The sequence below is a fragment of the Falco naumanni genome, chromosome 1, assembly GCF_017639655.2.
Source record: "Falco naumanni isolate bFalNau1 chromosome 1, bFalNau1.pat, whole genome shotgun sequence".
In the NCBI taxonomy this organism is placed as follows: Eukaryota; Metazoa; Chordata; class Aves; order Falconiformes; family Falconidae; genus Falco; species Falco naumanni.
In genome coordinates, this window is record NC_054054.1 from 126,888,476 (window position 1) to 126,908,528 (window position 20,053).

Sequence of the window (20,053 nt, forward strand, 5' to 3'; positions counted from 1 at the left end):
GGGGGCGGGGCTCCGGGGGGGTGGCCCCGGCAGCTCCCGCGTCACGTGACGCTGCCCGTGGCGGCGTCGGCGGCCTCGTCAGGCGGGCGGGTCCGGAGAGGCGGCGGCGGGATGGAGGAGGAGGGCGGCTACGGTCAGTGCGGGGCTGGGGTTGCGCCGCTGGGACCCCCCCCCGCCCCACCTGGGCCGGGCCGCGGCGGGGCACGCCGCTCCGGTGCGGGGGGCCGCGGGGAGGTGGGGGGGGGGGGGGTCCCGGTGGAGCAGGGGCGGCTCTGCCGGGCGGGCGGCGTGTTCGGGCCGGGCCGCTTCCAGGTGTGAGGCCGGGGCCGGGCGGGCGGGGGCGGTGGGAACTGCGCCCGCAGGTGACGGAGCGGCCGCTCGCCCACGCGTGGCCGCGGCCTTCGCGGCATCGGCCGGGCGGGGCCGAGGCGGCGGTGGAGGAAGCGCCGGGAGGAAACCGGCGCCCGCGGGGAGCGGGGCGAGCTGCTGGGGCCTGACCCGGTGGCCCCGGCGCGGCCTCATCCTGCCCGGGGCTCTGCCCCAGCGGCTCCGCACCGCCGGCGCCGCGCTGCCACAGCTCACGGGCCGCCCGGGGCCGGCGCTGCCGGGCTCCGGGACCGGCTGCCTGCACGCCTTCCCCGCGCCACTCTCACTTTGTATTCAGCTGCTGCCTCTGAGCTCTGTCTGAGTTGAGGCTCCGCAGGTCTGTAGGGCAGGCTTGTGCCGGTGCCACCCGTTGAGTGGCTCGCCAGGACCCTGGCTCCAGAGCGCATCTGCCTGGCACAGAAGCGCCCGGTGTGTGCCCAGGGTCCGCTGCCAGGGTGGGCCAAGCAGGGCACCACAGCTCAGGGGCTGCAGGTCCCCTTTCTCGTGCACATGCAGCTTGCTTTCCTGCTTTCTTCCATCCACCGTGTCTGCAGAGTATTCCCGTGCTGAGGAACAGGACTGGGCAGGAAGGTGCTGCCTCTGCCTCAGCCCTCTGAGGCAGGTTCCTGTGGGTCAGCAGGTGGGTTTTCCTTGAGCTTTGCCGAGCAGGTGGCTGAAGCCTGTCTGGCTGAGATCTGAAACCAAGGTTTGGATACTGCAAGCTTTACTGGCAACCATTCTTCCTGGGTGCTGAGGTCACTCAGGCACTGCTGGTGCCAATGAAGCCACTGTTGCTAGCAATGCTGGTTCATGGGCCAGCTTCCTGCCTGCCACAGTTGTGCAGTGCAGCTGATTAGGTGGCTGCCGTTACACCCCAGAAGTGACTTCGCACAGCAGTTTACTGTGCAAGATAAGGTGCAAGTGCCTGGCCCCGCTGGTGTGCGGCCCAGCATGGGTGTTGTTGGATGCAGCCCATTAGCAGGAGAGTACTGCAGGGAGTGATTCTGCGAGCAGCCTCTCGCTGCTTCCTAGAATTGCCTGGAAGGATGTCCTGGGTTGTCTGTCAGCATCAGAAATTGCCTGATCACCATGCTGCGGGGGCCACAGGGCAGCTGCAGGATGCGCAGCACAGCCATCTCCAAATCCCTGCTGCTGTCCCTGTTGCAGGGTCATTGCGATCTGCAGCTGTTCTGAAGCCCTTGAGCTCTGTTGGTTTTGCAGAGGACAGTCTGCTGAGGCCTTGGTGTGGTGGGAGCCTGATGGGGAGGCTGTTGCTGGTGGGATTGTGCTGACGCCAGTGTCTGCCTCACAATACGTGGCCCCTCTCCAGCCATCTGCATCAGCAGAGAGCAAATCCCAGGGTGAGCAGCTGGTGGCACAGATGTGGGCTCCCCCCACTCCTGCCGGGGTGCGGCCCCACGCTTCCGCCCCCTTCCCCCCATCTCCTTGTGGGGACTGAACCCATACCTGGATTGGAGCTGACCAAGCACGGTGGTGCAGGAGCAAAGGCCTCTGAATGGCAGGGCAGTGGTGTTGCATTGGGGAACCAGCCCAGCTGCTCTTGACATGCAGCACCGGTGAGCAGCTGTGGGGAGCACAATCCCATCCCAGCACTACCTCCTGTGCTGGGCCCTGTGTTGGCTCAGACCTGGCCCCTGGGTGAGGGGGATTGGGCAGCACTGGTAATCCTGCTGCACCCAAGGGATTACTGCTCACTCTGTCTTGGGGGATTAAGGGATTTCTCTAAGCTGGGTTGATGCAGTCTCCTGCAAAGCAGCTTGTGCCTGGGGGGGGCTCGCTGTCTGGGGCACGATGGCCAGTGCCACGGGGCGGGGTGGTCCATGTGAGTTGTGGGAGATCCCCAAAGGAGGGTATGCTGTCAGGTCCCCTGGCAGGCTGGGGGTCACCGCCCGGGGGGAATCCCTGCCCTCTCCTTGCTGCCAGCCTGCACAGCCCTGTTCTGCCAGCAGGCCCTGGCAGGCCCCTGGGCACGGAATCAGCTGTTTTGGAGGCAGCTTGGGACTGCGGTGTGCACCAAGGGGACCAGAGCCGGAAGGCATGCTGCCAGGGGAGCTGCTGGTGACGCACCAGCCCTTTCTCTGGTGTGGTATGGGGTGAGCTGGGGCAAGTCACTGGGCCCATCTTGGGGGGCAGCTCTTCCACAGAGCAGGAGGCTCCCAGGTTAAAGACACAGGGACAGTGTGGTGATAGCAGTGGGCCTGGAGAGCAGAGCCAGGGGCCCGGGCCGGCAGGGCTCAGGCAGTGCAGCACTGAGCAGAGGCAATTAGCCCATTCCTCTGCTGAGATGTTTGGGAGCAGAGAATGATCAGTCATATTGCTGACACTCAGCAGTTACGCACCAGGGATGCAGCAGGGCCTGCGTCTCCTGGAGTGGCTGTTTCAGCCCGTCTGTGTGCTGGGCAGTAGGGCTGGGGTCGGACGTTTCTGCTCTGGGCCTGAGGCTGGAGGGAGGCTGCTCTCTGGGGCCCTGCTTTCTGGCAGGCAAAAGATCAGGGCTCAGAGCCATGGTTAAGGTGACCCCAGGGTGTTTGTGAACACTCTGCCTGACCTGAGCAGGGTGTGAAGATCAAGCTGCACGTCCAGGTCGCTTAACATGGGACGTGCTGCCTGGCCCTGCTTCGGGGTGGCTGGAGCACCCATGGGTGCCCTTGCCACGTGGGGGTTGGTTCAGGCCTGGGCAGGTGCTTGCCACATCACGTGCCCAGATCAGCCTCCCTGGCTCCTCTCGCCTGCTCTTTTGCTTCCTGGCAATGCAGCAATCACCACTTCAGCCCCTGGCAAAGGGGAAGCAGCATCAAAACCAGAAGGTCGGTCACATCAGCAGAGAGTGCCTGGCTGCCCTCGTGAGCCTGAGAGCTGCCCTTCTGCATCTTTCCTCCTGTCTCCAGTTATACGGCTTGTGGGCGCCAAGGTCCCCTTCTGCCTTGCACCCTCCTGCCTGCCAGGGCGGCTTCCTCCCAGGGCGCCCTTCCCTGCTGCCTGCCTCATCAGGGCTCTTGCCTGCCTGGCTTGGGTTTCTCCTAGCTCAGCACGTCCCCGTGCTTGCCGGCGCAGGTGAGCAGAGCTTGCTGGCTCCTAGCAACCAAGAGTTGGCAGCCAAGTTGTCCGTGGGGTGCTGCCTCGTGCCCCAGCAGGCTCTAGGGTTTGTTACTCATGGCCGTGCCCTACACTCCGGGATTGCTCCTGCTTTAAGGGAAAGAGCTGTCAGTCCGGTTTGGATTCACTCAGCACCTGTGGGGCTGGGGAACACAGGTGCTGCAGGGCAAGAGGGCTGTGCCTTCCCCCCAGCTCCACAGCTGGGTCCGAGGCTGGGATCCTGGGGCAGGACTTCCCCAGTTCCCAGACCCCAGGACCGCAGCAGAGCGGGAGGCATCTCCATTGCCACCAGGGCATGCCTGGAGCCCAGCCATCTGACCGGCATTGCCGGAGGACTGGCAGGAGGCGCAGCAGGCTTGCCCGTGCACAGCACGCGGGGCAGGCTGAGCCTGTCGGGGCTGTGCTGGGACTGGTGCCCGGGCCCTGCACCCCACAAGTGGGAGCCGTGGCAGCACCCCCTGCTCCCCAGGCCTCGCCAGAGACGCCTTGTCTCTTGGTGCACCTTCCTTTATGCAGTGCTGGTTGCTACGCGACCGTCGGCTCCCGATGCTTAATGCTCTAATACGGAGAGATAAAACAGCTCTAAAAATACCCCGCTGCTGGCCCTCTGCGGGGGCAAGGGGGCTGCTGGGGGCAGGCAGCCCGGGGCGGGGGGGCTGCTGGGGAGTTCCCAAACTCCTTGTCCTCTAAGTGGCTTTGAGCCGCCGGCCAGAGCGGAGCATCGGGAGCGGAGCGGGCTGGTGTGCAGGCAGGGAGCGGCGGGGATTGGCTGGGGCTGCTGCGTGGGCTCCCGCAGCTGGAGCTCCCCTGCCAGAGCCGCCTTCCCTGGCTCCAGCCGGAGTGGGGAGTCCTCCGGCTCCCCTGCCTGCACCCTGCCCGCGGGCCCCGACACGGGGGAGCCTGCTGCTCAGCCACACGGCACCTACCAGGCCTCTGCCTGCTCCTGCCTGCCCTGCTGGAGCTGCTGTCCTGCACGGGACCTCCGCAGCATGGGGACGGTCAGCGAGCTCTGTGCCTCCAGCTTCCAGGCCTTCCTTTGCCCCTCAGTGGCTGCCAAGGCAGGTAGGTGCTTCATGCCCTTCCCTCTGCTCACTGCAGGGTCCCCATTGCCCTGGCAGTCACGGCAGTGCCTGTGGCTCCAGCTCCATATGGTTCTTGCTGGCAGTGGCACAGAGAGTCCTCGCTGTCTCGCCACCTCTGTCCCCCGCACACTACCAGCCTACCCAGGCTCAGGCCTCTGCAAGCACTGAGCCCCAGCAGGACAGCTGAGCACTGGGCTACCTTGCGTGGCATTGCCCTGCACCGGTGCCCGGTGCCATGCTGGGGTGGGGGGTGCTTGGGAACTGGTGGCAGCAGCGGCTGGGAGGTTGCACGCAGCCTGGTCCTTACCTTGCCCCTTGTCTTCCTGCCCTGGGCGATGCGTGAGCACTTGGCCACCCTCGCTGCTGCAAGGGCAGCTCAGGGCAGCACTGTCAAATGGAGATCTGTGTGGGAAAGCCCAGTGCCTGCTGCACTGGCGATGCTGTTGAGGGTTGGCCGCCCGTGTGAAATGCTGCTGTCTGTGAGTTCCTGCCTGAGCATGGGACTAGGTGTGGCTGTGTGGTGGGGCATGGGGCTGTGAGACCTTCTGTGGCCAGCCCTGTGCCGTGGGCATTGTTCCTCCTGAGGCCCAGCACAGTGAGCGGAGTGGAGGGCAAGCAAGGTCCCTGCCAGGCTGTGCTCCCAACACCAGCACGGTGCTCAGTGTGTGTGCATGTGGCTGAGCCAGTGCTCGCCCAGCTGCACTGTGAGTCAGGGGTCTGTGCATGGGGAGCGTGGCAGCCTGGAGCTGCCAGGAAGCGAGGCAGCAGCTGTGGATGAGGGTTCCCTGCCAGGCTCTGTGAACAGGGAGCAGGGCTGACAGGCAGGGCTGCACAGAAACAGGACGAGGCCCCTGGCTGGCTCTGGATGCAGGGTCCGGCTACCTGGGAGGGTCTTTGCTGGAAGTGTCTGTCCCCAAACTCTTCTCCTGACGCACCTCAGCTGTCGGTAGGGAAGGATGGGGCTAACGCAACCCAGGATGCACACACAACACGGTGAAAACAGGATGTGGCGCGCTGAGACGGGCAGGAAGCTTCTTAGGGCCCCATGGGCCCCCGAGCCATGGGGCATAGTGGGAGCAGGCAGTGGCACCCCACAGCAGAGCCCAGCAGCAGCCGCTGGCAGCACCCTGAGCTCATCCCCATGGTCTACCTAAACTCTGCCCTTTGCTCCTCGAGCGCAGCCGGGTGCAGGTGCAGCGTGGGCTGGTGGGAGGACTGGCTACTGCTGCAGCACAGCTGTGGGCCAAAGACAATGTGAGACTTCCGAAGCTCTCCCCCCCTTTGCTCCATTGCCGGTGTTCTGGGTGCTGCTTCTCCATCTCGTGCTGCTGAGCAAGATTTAGCTGAGTCAAGGTGGCCGAGGCTCATGCAGCCTCTCCAGGCAGCTGACAGCGGGACAGGGATGTGCTGGGGTTTTGCTCCTGCTGCAGGCATGGCCTTGCAAGCCCCAGACTGTGCCACACAGTGGTCCTGTACTGAGCAGTGGGGTCTGTACAGGCACCCAGAGCAAAGGGCCAAGGTAGTGGGGAGCAACTTCCCATGAGGACCAGCATCACCCCTGGTCCCAGTTGTGGTCCCATCCGCCAGTGTGAGCTGCTGTGGAGTCTGCAGAGGGCAGCTGGCACTGGTGGTCCTCACAGCCCTCCCAGTCCTGCCTGGAGCTCAGTCCTTACAGCCTGAGCACGACCTGGACCTGCAGTGGGGGATTCTGGCAGATCTCCAGGGGAGCTGCGGGGCAGGGCCGGGGCTCTGCTGGGAGGGGGTGACCCCAGCTGGTGAAGGGGAAGGGACCCCAATGTTGCAGTGAGCTCAAGATGTGCTGGGTCAAGTGTCCTGGCAGCCTCCAAGGAAGGAATGACAGAGCCAGCCCCCAGTACCTGCCTGGCTGGGACCCCAACACATCGTGTCCCCTGACCCAGGGGCCGAGAAGGGGGAGCAGTGTGCTGGCTGCCCTGTTTCCCCTCCTGGCTGGGAGCAGAGGAGTTAAGGTGCTGGCAGCCCTGGGCTGGTGGTGGCAGGAGCAGGGTGTTGAGGCTCCTGCCGAGGCCAGGGTGACGCCCAAGCAGCCTTGGAGCTCATTGGCCTGGCATGGCCCTGGCACAGCCCGGGAAGCACCCGGGTGGGCAGGTGTCTGCGCCCTGAAACAGCAGCACCCCTCTGGAGCGATGGGCAGCAGGGGCATGGCTGACAGGGCCTGCCAGGATGGTGCTCAGGGCAGAGGGCAACGGTGAGCTCAGCCCGGGAGTTCAAGGAGGCTAGTGGGTCCAGGATGAGGGGGAGGCAGGGGGGCAGCGCCACGCTGCCCCACTCCTGTGTCACCCACTGTGCTAGCTTGTCTTAGGGCAGTGGGGTGGGAAGCAGAGGGCGCGAGCATGGCTTCCGTGTATCACAGGGTGCTTTGCTTTGGGTATGGTGGGAGAGGGGGAAGTGCTGCTGCTCCCAGTTGCCACAGACCCCAGGGAGCCTGGGACGGATGGACAAATCCTGCCGGTGCCCCTCGCTGCCCTCCTGCTGCTGCTGCTTCCCGGCCCCCTGCACCGGGACCCCATGCTAACAGGGAGCATGCGCCAGCACTGGGATCAGCATGCGGTGGGTCGCTGTGCCCCAGCTCCTGCGCCAGGCTGAAGCCAGGGCAGCCAAGCGCCTGCCTCAGCCTCCCCATCCCCGCAGCACCGCTCTGCTGCCGTGAGTCTCGCCAGCCTCTTGGGATCCGCTCAGGCTCTGCTCGGCACGGCGGGGCGGGTGCTGTGTGGAGTGCCAGGGAAGGGTTAACGCCCTCTTCCTTTCCCAGAAAAGCTCTTGCGTCTGGGGTTTCTCTTCCTCTGGCTGCTGCTGACATGGCTGGGCCGCTGTCACGAGTGCTTGCCCTTCCCCGCAGCAGCGCAGGCTCGGAGGGACCTTCCCAGGCTCCGGTACAGACCCGCTGGCCGCCTCTGCCCTGCAGAATCTCATCCTCTGCTGCACCTGCCCTGGGGCCTGCCGAGACCCCTGCCCGCTCGCAGCTGGGCGGTGGGAGGCAGCGCTGCTCCTGCCTGGGCTCCCTTTGCTCTGGTTCCACCCGAGGCCGGCTTGCCTCAGGGCATGTCCAACCTTGGCACCGAATTTCACCTTCCCTGCGGCCGCAGTGTTGGGAGGGTCCTGCAGCACATGCTGCTGCTTGAGGATTTGGAGGTTTTGTGTCTGGCAACGGGCTTGCGATGCAGCTTGGCCCTCCTGCAGCAAGCCCGGGCTTGCAGTGTGTCCTGGGTGCCGGGCAGGAGGGGCCGGGCACCTGCGGGGACGGCACTGGGCTGTGCATATGGTGCTTGGATGTATTGATAAGGCAAGGCCTCTGGTATTTCAAGTTTACGTAACTTTTAGCCCTGTTGCCGTGAGCGGGGTTGTCTGGTTCGTACTTGCTGGTGTCAGAGACTGAAAAGATTGGGAAGTGTTGCTGTCGTGTCTGAAGGTATGGTGTCGCAAGGCAAGGTTGCTCCAACCTTGGCAGTGGGGGAACTTTGTGAAGGAGGAAACTTGTCAGAAAGCCTGAGCGGAACCAGGGAAGTGCTGAGTCCAGAGATTTGGTTCATGTGATCACCATTGCCCCAGGGGCACGTGCAGCTCCCACTGAGGAGGCAGCAGCAGCTCTGGGAGGAACCGTGCGTGGTTGAGGACAGTGCTAGTCTGAAGGCATGCTTTGTCCCTGGGTGCTGGTATGGGGCAGGCAGCCATGCTGGGGACACTCTGGGTGAGTCTGGGCTGGTGGCAGTGGTGGCTTGGCGTCCATGGTCATGGTGGCACGCAGGGCCTTGGCAGAAGGGAGCGGGAACGTTTGGGGAAGGAGAGGGCAGTGGCAGTGCCTGTCCCCAGCACCACGGGGTGTGTGGGTAGGAGGCAGCCTGAGGGCCGAGCCAGAAGCTGCTGCTGCCACCTCCCTTGGGGAGAGTGCTCTGGAGGGACAGTGCTTTGGTGTTCTCATGGGTGACCTTGGAGTTGTGTGCAAGGGAGCTGGTGGGACCCACTGGCAGAGGTGTGAGGCGCAGGCAGTAGGCAAGGGCTGGCAGCGCTGCTGGAGTGAATGTGGGTAACCCTGGGGACAGGAGGGAACAGGAATGGGATGCCGTGTCACTGCAGAGTGGGAGGTCATGCACTGGGGAGCACTGGGAATGTTGCAGGAGCTGTGGGACTCGGGAGCAAGGAGGGGCATGCGGTGGCCCCAGGCTTGATCCTTGGGAGGGTGTGCTTGGCTCCCGCAGCGTGACAGGGAGGTGTGGATGTCATGGCACACAGGCGAGGTTTATCAAGAGGATGTGCCAGCTATGGGCGCTGGCTTGGAAAGATGGATTGAGCGCAGAGGGGGCTGTAAGGACAGCCAGGAGCTGTTTTTTGTTTGGGACTGACCCGGTGCAACAGAGCAACCCTCCAGATCTATGTGGAACTCATGCCATGGGGCACAGCAGAGCTGCCCTGCCACAGGAGGGACTGGGACAGACAACAGCACCAGTCCAGCCAGGGTAGAGTGGAGTTAAACAGGACTTGGCAGGGCCAGGGCCAGCAGGAGGATCGCTGGAGCTGGTCCAGGGGCCATGCTGGTCCTCTCTGCCCGAACTACCCAGCCGCCTCGGGCTGAATCAGCTGGAACTGGCGGTGCCCAGTTACTCCACTGCCCAGTTACCCCACTGCAGCCACTGCTTGGCGGGGCGATGCCCTGGCTCTCGCATTCCTCGCATGCCATCGGTGGCACTTAGCTGCTGCGTGGGGCCAGGGATGCTGATCGCCAGCCCTGCTCCCCCGGGCACCCAGCAGCTCCATATCCCAGCTCCTGACAGGCCCCAGGCTGCTGGCCGGGAGCAGAGACTGTGCCTGGAGCCTGGCAGGGACAATTCCCATGGCGACGCATGCTGACCTGACCATGTCTCTGCTCAGTGCCCAGTGACCTGACCCCAGAGGAGTGCCAGGAGCTGGAGAACATCCGACGCCGCAAGCAGGAGCTGCTGGCCGACATACAGGTGTGATGCTGAGGGCCACTGCCCGCACGTGCAATCCCCCTGTCCTGAACGCAGCTGTCCCCTGGGAGGGAGGGGACAATCTCCCTGCCTGTGTCACTAGGCAGGGTCCCTGCAGCCCTATCCAGGGTCCCTTGCCCCGCTGTAGGAAAGGTGAGGCAGGGAGGAGAGGCTGCCCTGGCTGGGGCTGTCTGTAACAGCCATGGGATTGGGGTGCAGCACCGCAGACCTGCAGAGCCTGTGCAGGAGCAAGCCCAGGCAGGGCTGTGGGTCGGGTTTGTGCTCCCGTCCCCTTTCCTTGCCAGCCCCTGGCTCCTCGCATCCCATGGGGGCTCTCATGGACCTTGTGGGGCAGAATACAGAGCTACTGGAACTGCAGGGCAGGGTGGGCTGGGCCGGCGGGGTGAACGCCAGCGGCTGCTGCAGGGAGCCCATGACCTGCTTGCCCAGTGGTGCTGCCTCTGCAGGGCCCCAGGGCTGGGGAGAAGGTCCCAGTGGGGCATGTGGGCTGGCAGCTGACCTGCCCTGCAGCCATGGCTTCTCCTTGTGCCCTGTGTGCTTGTGCCATTCCCCGTGGACTGGGGCACCGGCGTCTCCGTGCCAGCCCCTCCCTGGCACAGGCAGGGACTGTGTTTCAGGGCCAGGCCACTGCCCTGGCAAGCGACTGCGAGGTCAGTGCTCATCTGGGACGCTTGTCAGTCATGTCCCTGATTAAGGCAGCAAAGGCTAATTATTGCCATATGCTGGGCATGATCTAAAGGGATTAGGGGGTAATTTTGTTAACCTCTGAATCTCTTCCTTCCTGTACACTCAGAGCATGGCGAAGGTGCAGGGGGATTAGCAGCCAGGTGCAGCCAGCCCCTCTGCAAGTGCCCCCCCCCCCCTCCGAGCTGGCTCAGTCCCAGGGCAGCCCGCGGGTGGGAAGGGGGGAGGGAAGGAGTGGCTTCTGGGGCCCCCTCGGGGAATAGCCCCAGGGCTACCGTCAGGGCTGGGGGGCTGGAGGGTTTGGGAGGGAGGGAGGCAGGAGCCTCCTGTCTCAGTGCTTTCTCTCCCCTCAGCGGCTGAAAGATGAGATAGCAGAAGTGACGAATGAGATTGAGAACCTGGGGTCCACGGAGGAGAGGTGAGTCCTCTGCTGTTGCAGCAGCCCAGGGCCTCTGCTGAGCCCCCTCCCCTGTGGCAAGGCCATCCAGTGCTGGATGCCGGCTCGCTCGCACTGTGTGGTGGCCAGTGGCGGTTGAGCTGTGCAGCCACATCCCGTGGGTGCTGGCTGGTGCAGGTGGCTTTTCCAGGTGCTCTGAATTCCTTGGAGCAGCAGCGGGATTGCAGTCTGAACTGCTGCCTGCAAAGGTCTGTTTTTCCAAGCCTCAGCCCCTCTGTCTGGCCACAGCGACTGTCTGACTTTGTTATTCTGAGCTGGTGCAGGCAGTGCCAGCCTGGGATTAGGGGATCCTGGCAGCCGGTGGGAGCTGACTCCCTGTGTTTTTTCCGGTCACCCACTGGGGCATGAAGGCTGTCACCCTCACGCTGGCCCCACTGGGGCCTGAAGGCTGCTCTCCCCAGAGCCCCGCTGCACCCAGCTTGACCCAGTCTTCCCCCAGGCAGAGGTGACCTGCCAGGTTGCTATACCCAGCACCCCTTCTGCATGGGGTGACCCCATGGATGGGGCATGGCAGGCCAAGAGCAGCCCCATGCTGCTCCGGCACAGAGTGGGGCAGAGAAACGAAGCAGTGTGCCAGCTTCGTCCCATGCAGGTTCAGCACAGGGGGCCTGGCCCAGAGTTGCCCAGCTCCAGTTCGGTCCACGCTGACACCACAGAGCTCTGCCCAAGGGGCGAGGGAGGGCAGGAGGCAGCCAGGTCCCTCCTGGGTACTAAGAGCTGCTTTGTGCCTTTCAGGAAAAACATGCAGAGAAACAAGCAGGTGGCCATGGGCCGGAAGAAGTTCAACATGGATCCCAAGAAGGTACTGCGGGGTGTGGGCTAGGTCAGGAGTGCAGCAGTTCACCAGCCTGTCTGGGGCCATGCTGGGCTCTGCCACCTCACATTGCAGGTGCCTGGCTGCCCACAGGGACCAGGGCAGGGGCTGGGGAGGCAGTGGGCAGGCTGGCAGGGTCAGCAGCAAGCCCCAGAGCAGCTTCTCTTGCACCATTCCAGGGCATCCAGTTCCTGATCGAAAATGACCTGCTGAAGAACACGTGCGAGGATATTGCTCAGTTCCTTTACAAGGGAGAGGGCCTCAACAAGACAGCCATCGGTGACTACCTGGGTGAGAGGTACGCTAGCCTGGGACAGCTCAGGTCTCCTGAGGGTGCCCTGGGCTCTCAGCCCCTGAGAGATGGGACACTGCAGCTCTTTGAACTTACAGGGCGGCTGAGTGGGGCCACACAGCGGGCCAGGCACCCTGAGCGTTAGGGCCAGCTGGGGGGCTGTTTGATCCGTGGCTGGCACCTGCAAGAGGCCGGTGTGTGTAAACCAGCCCAGGACTCAAGCTGGGGGCACATAGCTTCAGATTTCCCCCCACAAATAAAAGCAGAGTCTGGAGCCGGGCAGGGAGACACAACGCCACTCGGCAGTCACAGGACTTGCTGCTCATGCATCCCTCATGCTCTGGCTTTGTTCCCGCAGGGATGAGTTCAACATCCAAGTCCTGCATGCCTTTGTGGAGCTGCACGAGTTCACGGACCTTAACCTCGTGCAGGCCTTGCGGTGAGTGAAGGGGGCCAGGAGCTGAGCTGTGCCCCATCAGGGGAGATGGGCGGAGGGCTGTAGCAATGTGAGTGTGGCTGGGGGGCACGTGGAGCCATCAAAGCAGTGCAACACCATGCTCTTCACAGGCAGTTCCTGTGGAGCTTCCGACTGCCCGGGGAGGCACAAAAGATCGACCGGATGATGGAGGCCTTTGCCCAGCGATACTGCCAGTGCAACCCTGGCGTCTTCCAGTCCACAGGTGAGTACCTGACCTGGCACCCCTTTCACTGGCCATCCTGCCTCACAGCTGACTTTCCCCTCTGCCCCTGTAGACACCTGCTACGTGCTCTCCTTCGCTATCATCATGCTGAACACCAGTCTGCACAACCCCAACGTCAAGGACAAACCCACGGCAGAGCGCTTCATTGCCATGAACCGTGGCATCAACGATGGGGGGGACCTACCCGAGGAGCTGCTTCGGGTGAGGGATGGGATATGGAGGCACCAGGGCTGGGCTGCAGAGCTGGCCCATCACAGGGTTCCTGGGTGGAGCAGAGCTGACACCATGTATCATTGTACCAGAATCTCTATGAAAGCATCAAGAATGAGCCCTTCAAAATCCCCGAGGATGACGGCAATGACCTCACCCACACCTTCTTCAACCCCGACCGGGAGGGCTGGCTGCTGAAGTTAGGTGAGTGCTGGCAGCCGTGGCCTGGGGAGTGCAGATTCTCCCCAGGGACAGAGCTGGGCTATGGGTGCGATGGCCTTGGCCTGCCTACACCTCGCCTGGCCCTGTGGAAGGGCAGGAGAGTGCAGAGAGGGACACAGCCCCCGTGGGGAAGGCGTCCATATATCCAGCAGCCCTCCATCTTCCCTTGGCTGGGCGGCAGGAGCAGATTCACAGCTGACAAGGCCCTGCGGTGCAGCTGGGTGGGCATCCCAGGGACTCCTGCCTCTAGGTTGGGCAAGGCCTGGCCTACAGAGCTAGTAGCAGAGCCTGGTGTTGGAGCATGGAGACCGTGAGGCCCTCCTCATCACTGAGTCACAGCAGGGTCCCATTGGAGCGGGTCCCATTGGAGCAAGCCCCCAGGAGTGAGCGGCAAGCTGCGTGCATCCCCCCCTCCATGCCACAGACGAGTCCCTGCCTCACCTTCCCACAGCATTATCACCGCATCCCGGCTCCACATGCAGGCAGCGTGCATGGCATCCCCGCAGCCCGGCTGCACAGCCCGGCTCTGGCGGCCGGTGAGCTCGTCCCACGCCCTGGCTCCTGTGGCTTCTCCTCGGCAGCTCTGGGGAATCCTGTGCCCAGGTTCAGCGAGGGGGGGACAGGGTGCTGTCAGGACCAGGGTCTGGTGGGGGCCTTTCCCTCAGGCTGTTGCTGGGTTCCGGACTCTGTCCACTCTCCAGGATATGTTTCTGCCATACTGTCACCCCCTCAGGATGGGAAGGGGGCCATACTCCCACCCCACGCCCTGACGAGGGCAGAGCCTGGCCTGGGGCTGAGCAAGAGCCATCTGCCCCCTGGCTCTGGGGAACACGGGGGAGAGCCCCAGACCTGCTTCCCCTGTCCCTAAGCAAGCCCAGTGCCCTGCTGCTGGAAGAGTTGCATGCACAGCAGGTTGTCACCCGCTGCCATGGGGCCGTGGGTGGCTGGTAGTGCAGAGAGGCGGCTGTGGGCACCAGCTTGGCTGCTGTGGCTCAGCCCACTCGTGGGGCTGGGAGGGACCCTGTGGAGAGGCCAGGGGGTGGGGGGAGCCAGGCCCTGCAACCCCCCAGCCGAGGAGATCCATCCCACAGAGCCACAGTGAGCCAGGGCAGGTCAGCACCCGCGGCAGCGCTGCCAGCCCGGCCCCTCACAGCTTCCCTGCTGCAGCCCTGTCCCACTGACCTGCACAGGGCAAGGGGGGTTCTTTGGTGTTTCGTCTTTTTTTTTTTTTTCTTTTTTTTTAATTTTCTTTTCTCCCTCATTTGTATGTTTCCATGATTTGGCTCTTCCTTTCCTTGCCCCCAACTCCAGGAGGTACGTACCCCTCTCCCCTGCTCTGCTCACGCTGCTGGGGCTTCGTTTCCTTTTTGTTTTTAATTGCTGGTGATTAGTCTCATTGCTGCTGCTGCTAACCACCCGCACTGCTCCGGGGACCTCGCCTGCCGAGGGGACAGCCCCACCACCACCAGGGCAGGGACATGGGGTACCAACTCTGCTGATACCGACCACTCCCCAGGGCCTGCTGGCCCTCTCTACTGCCCCAGTGCACCCCACGGTTGGATGGGGCCCTGGCTGCTCCTTGCCCAGCTGCTGGCAGGGGCTGCCTGCCCATCCATGCTTTGCCCTGTCCGTGGGCAGCTAATCCTGGCCGCAGTGGGCCTCCACGTCTGGTGCCCCAAGGGATGGGGACTGTTTTGGGGTGTCCTCGGGAAGGGTCTCAGCCTTGGGGGGCGGGGGGCGGGGGGTGCTGAGTGCCTGAAGCTGGATGGGAGCAGGCAGGAGCCATCTGCGCCGTGCCCTGTGCCATGCTGAGGGCTCACAGCAGTCCCTGTGCTGGGCACTGGCGATGCCCCAGGTCCTTCGCCTGTAGCCCTGGGGTGCCGAGGAGCATCAGTGCTCCCAGCTGGGGCTGTGCTGCCCCCAGGTCCTACCTGGCCCCACGCCCCTGTGGGCCCTAAACGCCAGGCTCCTGCACTCCCCGTGCCATGGCACCCTGCCTTGGCACATCGCCTCTTCCCACCAACAGCCCCGGGAGAGGAGGTGGCCCTGAGGAGTGCTGGGGGCTGGAGAGGGTCAGGTCCCAGATTTTGGGGTGGGCTTGGCTGGAGGGAGGCAGAGGGGCTTTTTCTTCTAGGAAGCACTGGCCCCAGCCTGGCTCAGGGGCAGGGGCTGGGGTGGACAGCCAGCTGGCATGGGGGAGCAGGGAGGCACGGGGTCTTCTCAGCAGGGTGGAGGAGATGAGCACGGCCCCCTGTGCACACAGTGCCTCCTCATATCCATGCTGGCCCTGGGCACATGGCCTTGGTGCTCATCCCATGGGTGGCAGCACAGCCGGCCCTGCTGTGATGGCCAGAGCACACTGGCGCGGTGGAGGGGGAGCTGGGCCCAAGGGCAAGCAACCCCTGAGCCCAGGGAACAGCTTCTCTGTCTGTGGTGGCAGCTGTGAGACTCGCTCTGGCCAAGAGTCTGAGCCACGGCCTTGGGCTCATGCCTTGCCCCAGCACCGGGCTGCACTGGCTGGAATGCAGCGGGACTGTGACCAGTGTGAACAGAAAGTCTCTGCATTCCCCGAGAGCTGCCTGGCTGCAGCATCCTCTGGCCATGCTGAATCAGTGTTTTGGGTGGGAATGGGCACGCAGCGCTCCTGACCCGGCACCCCCACCACCTGCCGCCTCCATCCTCATCCGTCTGCTTTCCGCTCCTGCTCGTGCCCTGCCCGGCGTGGTGTGTGCTGCCTGCTGCTGCTGTGCCCGGCGCCCGCCGGGCTGCCTGGCTCTGCTTGCACCCCGGCGCCCAGTGCTTGTCTGTGTGTGTCCACGTGGGCTCCAGCACTGCCGTAGCCTCTGCGTGCCGCGAGCCTCCAGGCACGTGCCCAGGCTGCGCTCTGCTGGGGCTGCACACAACCTGTTTCTTTCCACTTCCAGGAGGCAGGGTGAAGACGTGGAAGAGACGCTGGTTCATTCTGACCGACAACTGCCTTTACTACTTCGAGTACACGACGGTCAGTGACCTTTTTTTGGGGTGTGCTGAGCTGGGGCAGGGAAGGCTGCCGGATCCAGCCCAGTGCTTACGTGCCTGCGTGGCACAGCCTGGGCACAGCATACTAGCGCGGGGCTGGCAGCCTGCCTCTTGCTGTGCTGGGGTGCTGGTGACTGTCAGGGTGCAGGATGTGACCCTCAGGCTGGGTAGCACTTGATGCCTGCACGGGGGGGTGTTGGGGAGGGGGCTATTAGCAGCATCCAGCCCTGCTGGGGGCATGCAGGTGGGATTTGGTGGTGCCCAGCCTGCAGCTGAAGCCTCTGCTTGGCCCCACCAGGATAAAGAGCCCCGTGGCATCATCCCCCTGGAGAACCTGAGCATCCGTGAGGTGGAGGACTCGAAGAAGCCCGTGAGTGCTGTAGCAGTGTCCCCTGGGGCTCGAGGGGCAGCCCAGGTGCTCTGCTTGGGGCAGGAGCTGGGCAGGGAAAGCTGGGAGGTGTTACAGCCCCTGAGGGATGGCCCAGGGAGAGGTGGGGGGGTCCCGTAGTGGTTGCTTGCTCCACTCATCACAGCAGCTGGGCACAGACCTTGTGCTGGTCACCATGGTGTCCAGGGCTGGTGGCCGTGCACATGGGGGTCTATGGGGTGATGATCAGTGTGTCCATCCCTCTCTGCTGCATTGGGGGTGGCTGTGCCAGGGACCCAGTGCGCTGCCTCGTCCCTCCCAGCCTGGGGTCCCCTTTGGAAGTGGGAACTACCTCTGAATGGTCTCTCCCCTCCCAGAACTGCTTTGAGCTCTACATCCCTGACAACAAGGACCAGGTGATCAAGGCCTGCAAGACAGAGGCAGATGGGCGCGTGGTGGAGGGGAACCACACAGTGTACCGCATCTCTGCCCCCACGCCCGAGGAGAAGGAGGAGTGGATAAAGTGCATTAAGTGAGTGCTTAGAGGAGTGGGTGGCAGGGACATGGTGCTGGGCAGGGGCACAGCAGGGACCTGTCTGCTTCCTGGGGCACCCTGCAAGGATGGGGAGACAACAAGCTTTTCCAGGGGCACCCACCCACATAGGTCAGACCCAGCCCTACAGCAGTTTTCAGCTGGCTGTACAGCTAACCCGAGCCCTCGTTCCCCTGCCAGGGCAGCAATCAGCCGGGACCCTTTCTATGAGATGCTGGCCGCGAGGAAGAAGAAGGTCTCCTCCACTAAGAGACACTAGCAGCCACCACTGGCCCTGCAAGGCTGGTATGCCCTGGCAGCCAGAGCGTCCCCACTCCCCAGGGGGCTGCCGTGCTGCAGCCTGGCCCTCAGAGCACAGGACCCAGCTTCAGCTTCGCAGTGTCTTTACTGAGGGGGCATGGGCATCTCCGTGGCTCTTTCCCCCCACCATCACTGCCTCATCTCCAGGACAGCATCTTCACAGGTTTGAGCTGGGACACCAGCACCCCTGGGCGGAGGGAGCCCCATCCTGCCCCAGGCTCCGCTGTGAGGTGGGAAGCGCCATGTGTGCGCCATCCTCGCCTCCTGCTCAGCAGCCAGAGCAGGGCTCCATGGGCTCTCTGCTCTCGATCCCCCCAGCAAGCGTGCCTCTGAGAAGTGACACATGCCTCTGGGTCCCCTCAGCACCCATCTCCTGAAGTACTTGGGACGTCCCACTGGGAAGGGTGGTGGCTGGTGGTTAGCAGCTGGGGGTTTTGGGTTGCTGCAGGCACCAGGGTGAGGGGCAGCTGCCCCAGGGGAGCTGGGGGGCCCTGCGGAGGCATGACTCCTGGCCCGCGTTGTAGCGGGCTTGGGTCTGTCCTGGGCTTCCCCATGCTGCTGCCTTGGACCCTCCCAGCTGTCCGCTGCACTAGAGATGGTCCCCATGGGCACCAGGAGGGCTGAGGGGTAGGTGGTTGTCACCATCACAGCGTGCAGTGCTGCCACAGGGAGCACGGATATGTCTTTGCCAAGCCGTGAGGTGCTGGAGCGTGGGTGAGGGCCCCGTCTGGTGTGTGGCATTGCCCCCCAGCACATGCCTGCAGCAGTCCCCTCGGCAAGGAGCAGGGGAGGCTCTGCCAGGGGTGGCCGTGGTCTGGGGGTGGCCGTGGTCTCCTGAAGCACAAGCCATTGCTCCAGAGCGGGTGGTAGGACATGCCCAGAGCCTGCGCCAGGGACAGCTGCTGTTGGGGGGTGGGGGGGGTGGGGTCTGGCTGGGCCAGGGTCTGCAGCCCCCCTGCCTCTGCCTTGCAAACACCTGTGTCTTGTCCTGTTTCCCCAGCCACCGTGCATGGTCTGGAGGGAGGCACCTGGATCAGTATTAGTCTATTTATCAGAGGTGTAAATACTCCTGTATAGTTTTCTCCTTTTAGATTATTTTGTATGGCAGGTCGTTCTGTGCAGAGGCCTCTCCAGAGGGTGGGGGGGTGGCAGGATTTTTTATTCTAACTTTTTTTTTTTTTTGCCATGACCTTGTAAACTAGTGCTGAGGACCAGCAGCAAATAAACACTGAACTGCGCTCAGCCTCTGCCTCCTGTGGTCTGTGTGTGTCTCAGGACGGGCAGGAGCCCCCAGCTCTGCACTGCCAGCTCCTGCCCGGTGCCCCAGCTTTGCAACCAGGTTCAGCTTCTGCTGGTGCCAAGATTTCGGTGCCTGGCACCGCAGCAATACCATGCTGGATGAAACTGGCAGTGCTGCAGCCAGCATGGTCCTGGTTTGAGCCTCCACCTGTTCCCATCCACAGCCTCTCGTTTCTTGGTGCACAGGGAGGTGTTTGTGTGCCTTGTGCCCTCACCAGCTCCCCTCAGCTTGCCCTGGCCACCAGCAGTGTGCCTTAAGGCAGCAAGCTCAGCTGAGCAGGGGGTGGCTGCCAACCCACAGCGACCTGCAGGCTGGACCATGCAGTGCTGGACCCTCCGGCTGCACAGCGGCATGCATTGCACTGGTGAGAGGGGCCTGCGACAATGGGTTGGTGGGGCACCCCCATGGGTACCTCTCATGTCCTAGCTCTCATCTGGCAGCTGCCAGATGGCTGAGCACCGGGGAGGAGAGCAGCCCAGCCCTGCCGGCAGTGGAGCTGGGGGCAGGTTGTACCCAGGTGGTACCAGCTGTAAATGGAATGTGAGCAAAAGGCCCCGTGCCTCAGATGGGGCAACCCTTGGCACTGTGTCGAGACCCCAGCAAAAGTGGAGGATATGTGGGCAAGCAGACCTAGCCAAGGGGTGCCGGGCAGGGATGCAGGGGGGAGAGGGCAGCTCTACTGTTACGAAGCAACTGGGGTGGTGCTGGTGTCAGTAGAGGCCAGTGTTGGTTGGGGCTGGTGCTGGTCGGGGCCAGCGTCAGTTGGGGCTGGGGCCAGTTGGGGCTGGTGATGGAGTCTGTTGGGGCCGGTGTCAGTGTTGGTTGGGGCTGTTGTCAATGTTAGTAGGGGCAGGTGTCGGTTGGGGCAGGGGTCGGTTGGGGCAGGTGTCGGTTGGGGCAGGTGTCGGTTGGGGCAGGTGTCGGTTGGGGCAGGTGTCGGTGTCGGTTGGGGCAGGTGTCGGTTGGGGCAGGTGTCGGTTGGGGCAGGTGTCGGTGTCGGTTGGGGCAGGTGTCGGTTGGGGCAGGTGTCGGTGTCGGTTGGGGCAGGTGTCGGTTGGGGCAGGTGTCGGTTGGGGCAGGTGTCGGTTGGGGCAGGTGTCGGTTGGGGCAGGTGTCGGTTGGGGCAGGGGTCGGTTGGGGCAGGTGTCGGTTGGGGCAGGGGTCGGTTGGGGCAGGGGTCGGTTGGGGCAGGTGTCAGGGTCGGTTGGGGCAGGGGTCGGTTGGGGCAGGTGTCGGTTGGGGCAGGTGTCGGTTGGGGCAGGTGTCGGTTGGGGCAGGTGTCGGTTGGGGCAGGGGTCGGTTGGGGCAGGTGTCGGTGTCGGTTGGGGCAGGTGTCGGTTGGGGCAGGTGTCGGTGTCGGTTGGGGCAGGTGTCGGTTGGGGCAGGGGTCGGTTGGGGCAGGTGTCGGTTGGGGCAGGTGTCGGTTGGGGCAGGGGTCGGTTGGGGCAGGTGTCGGTTGGGGCAGGTGTCGGTTGGGGCAGGTGTCGGTTGGGGCAGGTGTCGGTGTCGGTTGGGGCAGGTGTCGGTTGGGGCAGGTGTCGGTTGGGGCAGGTGTCGGTTGGGG

The 20,053-nt window shown here is 63.8% G+C and overlaps 1 protein-coding gene across 5 annotated transcripts; it reads left to right on the forward strand.

Moving 5' to 3' along the window:
- The first annotated feature begins 69 nt into the window (after window positions 1–69).
- Window positions 70–18,431, forward strand: CYTH1 (cytohesin 1). 5 transcript variants are annotated; one of them, XM_040582233.1, is made up of 13 exons: window positions 70–133; window positions 9,471–9,553; window positions 10,609–10,673; window positions 11,448–11,514; window positions 11,706–11,824; window positions 12,177–12,257; window positions 12,386–12,498; window positions 12,572–12,720; window positions 12,822–12,934; window positions 15,874–15,952; window positions 16,268–16,384; window positions 16,714–16,868; window positions 17,070–18,431. In XM_040582233.1, the coding sequence occupies exons 1-13, from the start codon at window positions 112–114 to the stop codon at window positions 17,146–17,148; spliced, it is 1,242 nt and encodes a 413-aa protein (XP_040438167.1). In that variant the 5' UTR covers window positions 70–111; the 3' UTR covers window positions 17,149–18,431. The 5 variants fall into 5 exon arrangements, with proteins under 5 accessions (XP_040438167.1, XP_040438168.1, XP_040438165.1 ...); XM_040582234.1 differs by having other exon boundaries at window positions 12,822–12,933; window positions 15,876–15,952; window positions 16,268–16,339; XM_040582231.1 differs by lacking the exon at window positions 70–133 and adding an exon at window positions 4,183–4,545 and having other exon boundaries at window positions 12,822–12,933; window positions 15,876–15,952.
- Window positions 18,432–20,053: the final 1,622 nt, after the last annotated feature.